Below are 13802 nucleotides of genomic sequence, written 5' to 3'. Positions count from 1 at the left end.
CTCTTTGGTCTTTCTCTAGGCCTCTTGCCTGGCAGTGCAAAACTCAGCATCCTTCTACCAATATATTCACTATCTCTCCTCTGGACATGTCCAAACCATCTCAGTCTGGCCTTTCCTGATCCTATCCTTCCTGGTCACTCCGACAGAGAACCTCAGCATCTTCATCTCTGCTACCTCAGTTCTGTCTCCTGTCTTTTCCTCAGTGACACTGTCTCTAGACCAAACAACATCGCTGGTCTCACCACAGTTTTGTATACCTTTCCTTTCATTTTAGCTGAAACTCTTCTATCACACATCACACCTGACATTTTTCTCCACTCGTACCATCCTGCCTGTACACACTTCTTCACCTCTTTTCCACACTCTCCATTGCTCTGTACTGTTGACCCTAAGTACTTAAAACCCTGCACCTTCTTGATCTCTTCTCCCTGTAACCTCACTCTTCAACTTGGGTTCCCTCTCATTCACACACATGTATTCTGTCTTACTGCGGCTAACATGCGGCTTCATTCCTCTCCTTTCCAGGACAAACCTCCACCTCTGTAGCTTCTCCTCCACCTGTTCACTGCTCTCACTGCAGATCACAATGCGGGACAAAGAAAGTTGTCGTCTTCCTGTTTGACAAACACATGATTGTTTTTTGCTGTCACAGCTATAATGAATCTTTTTTCTTATCTAATGGAGGGGGGGTCTTCTTTATGACTTGCGTCTAATAAAGATTTACTTTTTTAAGAAAAACATCTGCCGTTTGGTTTTCTGTGTGGCTAGTTGGTACCAGACAGATTTAAAACCCTGTGAGGCTGAAGTCGGGTGTTTCAAAATGTGACATCTTCATATGTAGCATAAAATGACATCTAATTGTGTGTGACGGAAGTGACGCATAATTCTATGCACGTATCACAGACGAACACAAACAGCAAGCATGGCACCATGTCATACACCAGTAAATAAGAAGGTAAAACTGGACTCTAATCAAATCATCAAACTGCAAACTCAAACAAACTCAGTCCCCTTCTCGTCTCTCTCTCTCTCTCTCTCACTCTCTATCTCTCTCTCTCTCTCTCTCTGTCTCTGTCTCTGTCTCTCCCTCTCTCTCGTACACACACACACACACACACACACACACACACACACACACACACACACACACACACACACACACACACACAGTTTCAAATTTTCATCAGTATCCAAATTTTCATTTCATTTCAGAAGTTTCACCAAATTAAAATGGCACTTATCTTAAAAGTTGCTTACTATGTAATTCCACCTTACTATACCATCATTAATTCAAGTTTCCTTTTTTCAGTTGTCTAGGTTGTGATTCCAATTTTTAGTCGGTAGATGTTTATGGTCAGAGGTCGTTTCTTGTGGGTAAAATTCTAGAAATTTGAATTGCAGGATGAATTAACATAATGACGGAATGAATTAACATAATAGATGATTTCATCATCATAATGGGAAAAGTGGGACCAAGCATTGGGTTTTGTTTTATTAATCAGTTTTCTGAGTCAGAGGGTTCTGTTGGGTTTCACTACGACAATTTGTGATAGGATAGGATGGCGACGCGTGCACACGCAGAGGCTCCTCTCTCTCCCACAAGAGCGATTATTTCGTGTTTTTTTACTGCCTGTGGGTCTGAGAGGACTGTAATTTCATCTGTGCTGTATGTCGTGCATATATGGTACATTTGACGATAAAGTTGACTATGACTATGACATACAAATTATACTGGCAGTACCGACCAACACGAATCAAAACCAATTGGTCAAATACTCCTTAATGAAGACAGATTATGTTTCTATAAAGCCTGCATTTCATTTAAGGTACTATTTATGATAAAGACCCCAGAAAATAAAAAGGGGCAGCTATGATGATCACAGTGTGATAATGGGAAAACAAAGAGTGAACACAAGGCTGGAAACAGAAAGAAAAGAAAGGAAGGGGAGGGGATGCAAGGATGGGAGTAATTGGCAAAGGTGCAAGTGAAGGAAGTAGAGAGAGAGGATTCAAAAGTGAGGCTTGACATGTACAGAGAGGGAAAGGGGTAAAGAAAGGGTTAGGGTGGGAGGAGTGGGATAGGAACAAGTATGGAATGTGGAAATTAGATGGGGCAAGTGATTGTTCCTGGTTTGATACCCTTTCTTCTTCTTTTCCTTGAGAATATTTTAAACAGAACAACTAGGTATCTAAATACAATGTATGTTTATATATATATGACGCAGACATGAAAGGATTTTTATTAAAAAAATACTTAACTGCCCACATTCTACCACAAGTTTCTGCATAGGGGTTCTGTTTATTGTTTTCCTCTTTATGCAAAAGTTTGTGGAAAAGTAGATGCCATGTTCTTCTTTCACACTTCAAAGACCAACTGAAAGAAACCCCAACAAAAATACTTTATTTAACCTATCAACAAGAAATACATGATGGATATCCTCACATTTAGGCAGTGTGGATCTGTAAATTCTCCAGCGGTTGTGAAGGCTGTGACTGAGGCTGATAGACATACTAATGTGTGGATTATGTCAACTATAGCAATAATTGCGCCTTGGATAACCTCATAGGCTAGAGTATTCTCATGTTCTTGTTCCTGTGGTTGATTCAATAAGATCCTAAAACAACTGACAAACTCCACAAAGTTTTTGCTGATGTGATGATGTCCTCATGTGATGTTTTACTATGAGGAACCAGAAGCAGATCGCACAGATTTTTTTACCAGTCAGTTGGGAGAGCTTCTCAGTTTTTAAAGTGCTCAGCTGTCTAAAACAGTCACATGTATCCCTCATAGACACACACACACACACACACACACACACACACACACACACACACACACACACACACACACACACACACACACACACACACACACACACGCGCGCGCGCGCATACAAACACACAGACAGGGCTGGGCCACATTGGCTTGTTGGCATTACTCATCTCAATCTCCCACCTGTTGGATCCTCATTTGGAAAGTTTAGCATGTTGAGAACAGGACGTCACGGCTGGTCGAAAAAGTTCCAAGAAGTTTGAAGCTGAAGGGAGCCGTCTTGGGTTTATCTGAACCACCTGATTTTGAGAAGACGTGGAAATCAAGTTTAACGGTCAGTTGGACACTTTAAATTTTCTTGAACGTGTGACTTTGAAAGTAGAATAAAGACTTACATCCCCTCAGCCATCTTTAATTCTGGCCTGAAATCTGCTGAACGTTTTCTTGTTCATGTTCTTAACATAGAGAGCAACCTGAGAAGGGGGAAACCATCTGAAGTCACAGTGGATGCACTCATCATAAATCTTGCACCATATGCGTGGTGGGCCCTGTTTTAACCGAGCTGTGATCGAGTTACGTCTCTTGGACTGAGTGCAGTGTCACTGTGTCTTCAAGATGTAATGCAGAACAAGGACAGACGATTAGTGAATTCACACAAATTAATTTTTTCACACATCTTATAAATCTGTGAAGATTTAGACACAGTTACAGACTAATGTTTAAGATAAGAGATGTTTCAGTATTAGGAGCCTGCAGAGCTGGACTGTTGAAGAGTCTGTGAAAACTGCAGAAATGATGCTCTTGTGTTCTCTGCAGTGCCATCTGCTGGAAAGACTGAGTATCTGGAGGAACTGGACCTTGACAAACAGGACACAATGGCTAATTATGACTCGTAAGTTCTCGTTCTGCCCCTCCGTGGGCTGGCGACATGTCTGCAGTGTACCTCGCCTCTCCTTCGTAATCAGCTAGGATAGGCTCCAGCAACACCTGAGACCCACAAGGTGGACAAGTGAAGATGAGACGGCTGGATGAATGGATGGATGGATAGATGGCAGTTCTCTCTCCCTCTCCCTCTCTCTCTCTCTCTCTCTCTCACACACACACACACACACACACACACACACACACACACACACACACACACACACACACACACACACACACACACACACACACAAATATGATAAATATAAAAGCCTCAAAAGTGTGGTACGTGACATCTGAAGCCATCTGACAGATATAATTGTCTTTTGCTTTCCAACATTTCTACCTTGATTCTAATCTTTATGATCTGATGCTGACAGGTTGGATGACAAGCACTCTTTGGATATTCATGAGAACCCACCTCTCCCTGATAATGTGGTGAAAGAGGAGGACAACACGGTGAGACATCCTATATCAACAGCTGACCATGTGGCATGCACTTTTATATACCAGATCTCTAGTAAACTGATTTATTAGGGCCAACTGTGAACAAAAAGTGATAAATATTTCTACATTTATAGACCGTTTGCACATGCTGTTGATGGAATTGCTGCCAATATGACACCATTAAATACACATGAGATGAATCAAAGTAAAAAATAGAACCAATGAAAAATGATCCTAGTGGTCAGGGTGAGGTCGATGCCAGTGGTCTATGGAGTACTTTTCATGTTGTGGGAACTGCAAAAAATAATTATACATTTCTCTATGATATTATTGTGCATAAAACATGACATTCTTGCTCTTATAGGTATATTTCCATATTAAATCCTTCCTTTGTTCTTGCAAAAGTGTGAAATAACCTGTACTGTTAATGTATTTAAAGATGTATTCACAGTAAACTGGCAACAATGAAATGGCTAAATTGAGTAGCTGGTGGTGTAATGTGTGAACTGTCTCCAGTATTATCGGTTATTGTGGTGTGAATCCACAGCCAGACACCACAGGACACCCCTAATCCTTCCAGTGATGAGGAGTCAGTCAGTTCAGTCGGTCAGGCGTCCCTTTGTGTGTCTGTGCGTGTGTGTGTGTGTGTGTGTGTGTGTGTGTGTGTGTGTGTGTGTGTGTGTGTGTGTGTGTGTGTGTGTGTGTGACATGCTCATAGCTCTGATTAAACAGAACGCAGAATAAGCATTACACATTTTTTTAAGTGAGTTGGACATTCTGTTGTTTGTTGTTTGGGAGTCTATTGACATCTAAGGCCCTTCATATTCATTCCATCTATGGTGTCTGTATGTGGTTATGGAAAGTATATAATATGAAGCATGTTGCCAATTTATTTGTGACATCTAGTAAAATGAGAATGTGAAGTGGGGATAAAAGTCGTCATTCCTGGAGGCTCTGACTGCTGGTGGGATACGGTTCGTGTGTGAACACCAGACAGACTCTTTATAACTCAGACTGGATGGTTCAGTATTAATAGATTTGGTCTTATATAAATGTGGGTGGCTGTGGGTGGTTCAAGATAAGGTATGGAATTTCTTCGTACTGAATTGTTCTTCTTTTCCTTCAGGGTCTCCACAGCGAATCAGTTGCCTCCATCTAACCCTGTTTTCTGCATCCTCTTCTCTCACACCAACTACCTTCATGTCCTCTTTCACTACATCCATAAACATCATCTTTGGTCTTTCTCTGGGCCTCCTGTCGGACAGTTCAAAACTCTATCTCTCCTCTGGACATGTCCAAACCATCTCAGTCTGGCCTCTCTGACTTTATCTCCAAAACCTCTAACATGTGCTGTCCCTCTGATGTACTCATTCCTGATCCTATCCTTCCTGGTCACTCCCAGAGAGAACCTCAGCATCTTCATCTCTGCTACCTCCAGCTCTGTCTCCTGTCTGTCTCTGTCTCAGTGACACTGTCTCTAGACCAACAACATCTCTGGTCTCACCACAGTTTTGTACACCTTTCCTTTCATTTTAGCTGAAACTCTTCTATCACACATCACACCTGACACTTTACTCCACCCGTTCCATCCTGCCTGTACACGCTTCTTTACCTCTTTTCCACACTCTCCATTGCTCTGGACTGTTGACCCTAAGTACTTAAAATCCTCCACCTACTTGATCTCTTCTCCCTCTAACCTCACTCTTCCACTTGGGTCCCTCTCATTCACACACATGTATTCTGTCTTACTGCAGCTAACCTTCATTCCTCTTCTTTCCAGGACAAACCTCCACCTCTCTACTTTCTCCTCCACCTGTTCCCTGCTCTCACTACAGATCACAATGTCATCTGCAAACATCATAGTCCATGGAGATTCCTGTCTAACCTCGTCTGTCAGTCTGTCCATCACCATAGCGAACAAGAAGGGGCTCAGAGCTGATCCCTGATGCAGTCCCACCTCCACCTTGAACTCCTCTGTCACACCTACAGCACACCTCACCACTGTCTTACAGTCCTCATACATGTCCTGCACCGCTCTAACATACTTCTCTGCCACTCCAGACTTCCTCATACAATACCACAGTTCCTCTCTGGGCACCCTGTCGTAAGCTTCCTCCATATCTACAAAAACACAATGCAGCTCCCTCTGGCCTTCTCTGTACTTCTCTATCAACATCCTCAAAGCAAATACTGCATCTGTAGTACTCTTTTTTAGCATGAAACCATACTGCTGCTCACAAATGTTCACTTCTGCCCTTAGTCTAGCTTCCACTACTCTTTCCCATAACTTCATTGTATGGCTCATCAGCTTTATTCCTCTGTAGTTGCCACAACTCTGCACATCTCCCTTGTTCTTAAAAATGGGCACCAGCACACTTCTCCTCCATTCCTCAGGCATCTTCTCACTATCTCAGATCCTGTTGAACAACCCAGTCAGAAACTCTATATACTGCCACCTCTCCTAGACACTTCCATACCTCTACAGGTATATCATCAGGACCGACTGCCTTTCCACTCTTCATCCTCTTCAATGCCCTCCTCACTTCTTCCTGACTAATCTTTGCTACATCCTGGTCCACAACAGTCACCTCTTCTAGTCTTTGTTCTCTCTCATTTTCCACATTCATCAACTCTTCAAAGTACTCTTTCCATCTTCCCATCACACTACTGGCACCTGTCAATAGACTTCCATCCCTATCCTTAATCACCCTAACCTGCTGCACGTCCTTCCCATCTCTATCTCTGTCTTGCCAACCGGTATAGATCAGTCTCTCCCTCCTTACTGTCCAACCTAGCATACAAGTCATCATAAGCTTCTTGTTTGGCCTTTGCTACCTCTACCTTCACCTTATGCTACATCTCCCTGTACTCCTGTCTACTCTCCTCAGTCCTCTCAGTGTCCCACTTCCTCTTGGCTAACCTCTTTCTCTGTATACACTCCTGTACCTCTTCATTCCACCACCAAGTCTCCTTATCTACTTTCCTTCCAGATGACACACCAAGTACTCTCTTACCTGTCTCCCTGATCACATTAGCCGTAGTTGTCCAGTCATCTGGAAGCACCTCCTGACCACCCAGAGCCTGTCTTAACTCCTTCCTAAAAGTCATGCAACACTCTTCCTTTTTCAGCTTCCACCATTTCGTCTTCTGCTCTGCCTTTGCCCCCTTGATCTTCCTCACCACCAGAGTCATCCTACACACCACCATCCTATGCTGTTTGGATACACTCTCACCTACCACTACTTTGCAGTCACTGATCTCTTTCAGGTTACACCTTCTACACAAGATGTAGTCTACCTGTGTGCTCCTACCGCCACTCTTATAGGTCACTCTATGTTCCTCCCTATTCTGGAAGAAAGTATTCACTACAGCCATTTCCATCCTTTTTGCAAAGTCAACTACCATCTGTCCTTCTGCGTTCCTCTCCTGGATACCAAACCTGCCCATCACATCCTCATCACCTCTGTTTCCTGCACCAACATGTCCATTGAAGTCTGCTCCAATGACAACTCTCTCACTTCTAGGCATGCTCTGCATCACTTCATCAAAGTCCGACCAGAATTTCTCCTTCTCCTCCAGCTCACATCCTACCTGTGGAGCATACCCGCTAACAACATTGAACATCACACCTTCTATTTTTAGCTTCAGACTCATCACTCTATCTGACACTCTTTTTACCTCCAGGACATTCCTAACAAACTCCTCCTTCAAGATAACTCCTACTCCATTTCTCTTCCCATCTATACCATGATAGAACAACTTGAACCCTGCTCCTACACTTCTAGCCTTGCTACCTTTCCACCTGGTCTCCTGTACACACAGTATGTCTACCTTCCTCCTCTGCATCATGTCAATCAACTCTCTACCTTTTCCTGTCATAGTTCCAACATTCAACGTCCCTACTCTTAGTCCTATACTCTTGGTGTTCCTCTTCTCTTTCTTCGAGCGAACGCACTTTCCTCCTCTCCTTCTTCAACCAACAGTAATCCAATTTCCACCGGCGCCCTGTAGGTCATTGTTAACCCGGGCCTCGACCGATCCGGTATGGAAGTCATAGGTTTGATGCGCATCTTTGATTTGGCAAAAGTTTTACGCCGGATTCCCTTCCTGACGCAACCCTCTGTATTTATCCGGGCTTGGGACCGGCACAATAAGACACAATAAGACACAATAAGACACTGGCATGAAACCATATTGCTGCTCACAAATGCTCACTTCTGCCCTTAGTCCAGCTTCAACTACTCTTTCCCATAACTTCATTGAATGGTTCATCAGCTTTATCCCTCTGTAGTTGCCACAACTCTGCACATCTCCCTTGTTCTTAAAAATGGGTACCAGCACACTTCTCCTCCATTCCTCAGGCATCTTCTCACTATCTAAGATCCTGTTGAACAACCCAGTCAGAAACCCTACTGCACCTCTCCTAGACACTTCCATACATCCACAGGTATATCATCAGGACCAAGTGCCTTTCCACTCTTCATCCTCTTCAATCCCCTCCTCAGGTCATTCTGACTAATCCTTGCTACTTCCTGGTCCACAACAGCCACCTCTTCTAGTCTTTGTTCTCTCTCATTTTCCTCGTTCATCAACTCTTCAAAGTACTTTTTCCATCCTCCCATCACACTACTTTATTGTACATAATTCCTGTTAACTACTGACCAAGATTACTGAAAAAGTTGTGAAGGCAGACTAAGAACACAGTCTGAGGGACACTCCATTTCATTTAGGTGGCAGTTTGGATCCTTATTGAGACCTATAAGAAAGAACATTTTTGTGTCTAACTTGCGAGATAATATAATTTTAATTAAATTTTTTAAAATAAAATAAATGACCTCTCAGTTTCTTATCTCAAGGTGTATTTCGTCTATGAGGAGGAGGTGGAGGAAGAAGAGAAAGATGAGCCAGCCCCCATAGAACCAGTCAAACCAGTCAATGACAGACCTCACAAATTCAAGGACCACTACTGCAAGAAGCCAAAGTTTTGTGATGTCTGTGCACGCATGATTGTTTGTACGTCCATTTTGTTTCATTTTTTTCTTATAGGATTTTATGCATGACAAATTCATTGTATTCTATTTCATTTAAATTTCTGAATTACAGTATAAGGATTCTTAATTTGCTTTTTTTTAATTTTTGAAATTCTTCAGTAAACAATAAATTTGCATTGAGATGTAAGAACTGCAAAACCAGCATCCACCACCAGTGTCAATCCTATGTTGAGTTCCAGAGGTGTTTTGGGAAAATTGTGAGTTTCATGTTATAAAGTAATTCTACTTCAATGTTGTTGTTTTCTTGTTTTGATATTTAATCCTCAGTCTGTATTTTTCCTCAACCTTTAGCCTCCAGGATTTAGAAGAGCCTACAGTTCTCCTCTCTACAGCAGTCAGCAAAATGCGACAGTCTCACAACTACTGCCCTTCTGTGAGTCCGTAATATGTTTAAATATTTTATATTTTTATCGCACCAAATCATTGTAATAATTCTGAACACTTATAAAATGCTTCAAATATGAATTCCTTCCAGAGCCAGTCGTTTCTCAGTTTATTACCTTTTATCAAAGGTGCAAACGCTAGGAAGATCATTTTCTAATCTAAATAATTAATATAAATGTTGGTCTGATTATTTTCTTCAGGTTTAGTCCTTCTGAGGTTATTTCTTAATAAAAGCAGAAGCAAATCAAAACCATTCATCCTTTGATGTAGCTTTACAATCAATTCAATTAAAATTAATAACCTCCTTTTGTCCCAGTTATGTGTTCACGATTTTCTATTTATTGTCTGATTATCTACGATTGCAGCACAATCAAACCGAACTGACCCTGTGTTTGAAACGCTGCGTATCGGTGTCATCATGGCCAATAAAGAACGTAAAAAAAACTCAGAGGAGAAGAAGAATGTGAGTTTGACTGCATACACACACAAGCAAGCACGCATGCAAGCAAGCACGCACGCACACATATGTATAACCACACATCATCTGCAAAATGGTTAACAGTCTGTTCAATACTAAAGCTTGAGTCATTATTCTGATTTATTCAGATGATGATGATGGAGGATGAGGAGTCCCAGCCAAAACAGGAGGATGAAGGTGGAGAAGGAGGTGAGGCTGGTGGAGATATAATAGCCAGTCATTCTACTGTATGATCCAGCTAACCTCTCTTTAAAGATATTTATGGTCAAAATAGTATCAAATATTGTTTATATGATCAAACAAGGGTGAATCAATCAATCAATCAATCAATCAATCAAGTTTTATTTATATAGCGCTTAATCATGGCAACAGACATTTCAAAGCGCTTTAACAGAATCACTTCCTCTTTGTTTCTGTGTCACGTTGTGTAGCACCAAATACAGAAGGAGACAAAAGAGGAGACAAAGCTCCTGCTGATGACAAGGTCAGAGATGGCAGAAATTGCCTTGATTGCATTGGTTAAAAAACAAAGTGATGATTATGATGATGATGATGATGATGATGATGATGATGATGATGATGATGATGATGATGATGACAAACTACTATTGAAGTTTACTGTGTGTTTTGTTGCGGTTATCAGAGTAAAAAACTTCCTTCAGGAAAGATCGGTGTGTTCAGCCAGTCTCACTACTACCTGGCTCTGTACCGTTTCAAGGCTGTAGAGAAAGATGACCTTGATGTCCAGTAAGAGGTCCACACCTTCACACTCACCTGAGTGGCATTTTGAGTTTTTAGGTTCCCTCTCTTCCATACTGTATCAGTTATCTGTGTTTTAATTTAATGTTTCAAATTTGAAATGAACGAATACCCTGCTTTTATCCCCAAGTGCTGGTGACCGCATCACAGTGATTGACGATTCAAATGAGGAGTGGTGGAGGGTGAGTTTCAGTCTCTCTCATGCAGCCACGATGATTTCAATAGGCATCAAATTTTATTGACTGGTATGTGGTTTACGTTGTGTTAAAGTACTGCAGCAAAGATCAAGTTCTAAAACTTTTTCTTTATTCTAGAGAACTGTGGTCAATGTTCACCACTTTGTAAAGTAAAACCCTAACCCTAACCCTAACCCTAACCCTAACCCAAGGACACAAATAATTAAATAATAAAGAAAATAATTCACAATCTCAAGTTGTATATGGCGAGGAATCCTTCATGGTTGATCTTCTTTTTAAATAAAAAAAATTAAATTAAAGTTGATTCTTTTTTTTTAAATATTAAAAACAAGCTTTGAGTACAGTAATTAAAATTATTTAATTGAGTAATTAAAATTATTTAATTACTCATCTAAACAAATCAGGGAAAAAGCTTTTCCTTCTAGGTATATAATTTTGAGATATACGACAAAACAATTCAAGATCCCAAATAAAATCCCTTCCCACACATGACTGGTTGGACTAGTGTTTTACATTTCAAAACTGAATCCAAAATATCTATCAAAATCACTCTAAATAATCTGACTGAACTAACAGACTGCAGTTAGTGATGTGATTGTGTATATACAGTTTTTGATAATAGAGAATTATATTTTGATCTAAACCACCCATGCACTGATTGATCTAGTTTGACTGAGTCAAAGCTCCTGCAAACATTTTCTTTCTTCTATAAATCTGCTGTTCTTACTTCTTCTACTGTCTACTACCCAGTGTCACACTGTACAACACATTTATGTTGAAATTACATAGACACAATAAAGTACATTTACAACACTTTACTGTTTTTTTTCTACTCCTCCAGGGAAAGATCAGAGAGCGAACGGGTTTTATTCCTGCCAGCTACATCATCAGGGTTCGAGCCGGAGAGAGGGTCTACAAGGTGACACGCTCCTTTGTTGGCAACAGAGAGATGGGACAAATCACACTGAAGAAAGACCAGGTCAGCACACACACACACACACACACACACACACACACACACACACACACACACACACACACACACACACACACACACACACACACACACACACACACACACACACACACACACACACACACACACACACACACACACACGCACCTCGTGAGATGAATGAGGGGGACCCTGGGACAAATGATCAAATTTGACTTTGTGGGTTAAATCCTTCCAGTCTTAACTTATCCAGATTTGAGGTGAACTTGATGATTCGTGACGTGTGAAGGTTTGGCTGTCTGTCTCAAACTGTCAGCAGGTCACTATATTTCCAAGGCAGAATTACTAAGCCATGCCAACAACTTGCTATTTTTGTCCACGATATGTTGCATAAAGTATAAAATAACACAAAATATTTCTATAAGGTGGAAACATTTCTTGGAAGCCTTCTTAACCTAAAAATAATTATGCAGCTTAATATAAAGACAGTTTAAAGTTGATTATAGTTGATTTATTCCTTTTTTAGAATTTTATAAACCAATCCAGAAAAAAGTAAGACTGGCATTAACTTCATTTTCTTCTGTTTTTCAAGTTATAAGATCATGTAATTTATCTACTGCTGGCTCTGATGGATTCACACAGTTACTCCCTCAGGATTCAACATGTTTGCTCTGTTTTATACATCAGCTCCCAAACATGCAAATGATGAATTGCAGATTAGTTTCTACTCTGAATTGTTGTGTCATCTTGATAGATTTACTCCTGCTACTGTAAATATGTCTCCACCATGTGGACAAAAAGACAGACTCACAACAAACACTTGCACAAAATAAACAAGACTCTCCTTGATCTATGTGTGTTTACTGTGTGTGTCTCCAGATCGTAGTGAAGAAGGGTGACGAGGTGAACGGTTACCTCAAGGTCAGCACTGGACGGAAGCTCGGCTTCTTCCCCGCTGATCTCCTGCAGGAGATCTGATGAGGGTCCTTCAGGTGTTGGTTTCATCAAACACTGTGGCCAACACACTTGTTCTCAGTCCAGAAATCAGTGATAACACCTCATACTTGAATTGTGATTTCAACACACTTTAGATTTTTATATTTTGTATTTTTTTTTTTTGTTAATATATCATAGATGAGGGACACTGTCTGTGTGATGGTTTGGATTGCATGTAAAGAGAAGGCACTTACATGTCAGAGAAAAGGTCGTAGCATTATTTATTTGGAGAAAGTGTATCTTGTTTTGTTAAAATTTTGTAGAATAAGGACTCATGTCTGTGATGCCAGAATTTAGCCATCATAAATGAAGATGGTTGACTTCTTTAATTTTCCTTCATGTTAATCACCCTGCAATAAATACCTCTGTTTAAGACATCATCCATCCCCTGACAGTTCCTTGGTTCAGCCACAGGATTTCCTTCCCACAGTACAAAGATCAATATCCTAATGTTAATAGTTCAGCCATATTTAGTATCTCTTATGTAGTCTAATACTTTATTGCAAGGCAACTCAGTTGATGGGCACCACATTTTGCATAACTGCTATTTGTTAGTTGGCAGCCTGGAAAGACAGCAGCTGGGGCGGGGAGGGTTGGCAGCCCAAACCGCATCCTCCAAGAGGAGGAAAACCATCATCAGGCTACAGATCGTCCCATGGAAAAATACCCCCAGGGGAGCCCGAGAGTGGGGGAGAATGACAACTCCAATCTGACAGATCAAAGGTTACTGACAAATGACAACGACGCAGTATGCAGCTGCGGAAAAATATGCAAAAAATAGCCGAGGTTTCAAATTCACCAGAGCAAGATTAAGTGTCTGGTGGAGGAGAATGTGTCA

The 13802-nt window shown here is 41.1% G+C and overlaps 1 protein-coding gene across 1 annotated transcript; it reads left to right on the top strand.

The window, feature by feature from the left end:
- The first annotated feature begins 2926 nt into the window (after positions 1 to 2926).
- LOC137596005 (SH3 and cysteine-rich domain-containing protein 3-like) lies at positions 2927 to 13342 on the top strand. Its single transcript, XM_068316401.1, has 13 exons — positions 2927 to 3107; positions 3590 to 3665; positions 4078 to 4156; positions 9001 to 9157; positions 9295 to 9392; positions 9487 to 9568; positions 9945 to 10042; positions 10186 to 10246; positions 10489 to 10541; positions 10701 to 10804; positions 10947 to 10998; positions 11855 to 11992; positions 12848 to 13342. Exons 2-13 carry the CDS (start codon positions 3649 to 3651, stop codon positions 12944 to 12946), a joined length of 1038 nt encoding a protein of 345 aa, XP_068172502.1. The 5' UTR covers positions 2927 to 3107; positions 3590 to 3648; the 3' UTR covers positions 12947 to 13342.
- Positions 13343 to 13802: the final 460 nt, after the last annotated feature.

Source organism: Antennarius striatus, chromosome 5 (genome assembly GCF_040054535.1).
Source record: "Antennarius striatus isolate MH-2024 chromosome 5, ASM4005453v1, whole genome shotgun sequence".
NCBI classification, from domain to species: Eukaryota; Metazoa; Chordata; class Actinopteri; order Lophiiformes; family Antennariidae; genus Antennarius; species Antennarius striatus.
Note: the sequence above shows the minus strand (reverse complement) of the source record. Positions and strands in the feature narration are given on the sequence as shown.

Excerpts from the sequence above, each read along its gene's own strand:
- LOC137596005 (XM_068316401.1), top strand. Across the intron at positions 9,158-9,294 it reads CTGTGCACGCATGATTGTTT|TAAACAATAAATTTGCATTG; the intron begins GTACGTCCATTT and ends GAAATTCTTCAG. Across the intron at positions 10,805-10,946 it reads AAAGATGACCTTGATGTCCA|TGCTGGTGACCGCATCACAG; the intron begins GTAAGAGGTCCA and ends TTTATCCCCAAG.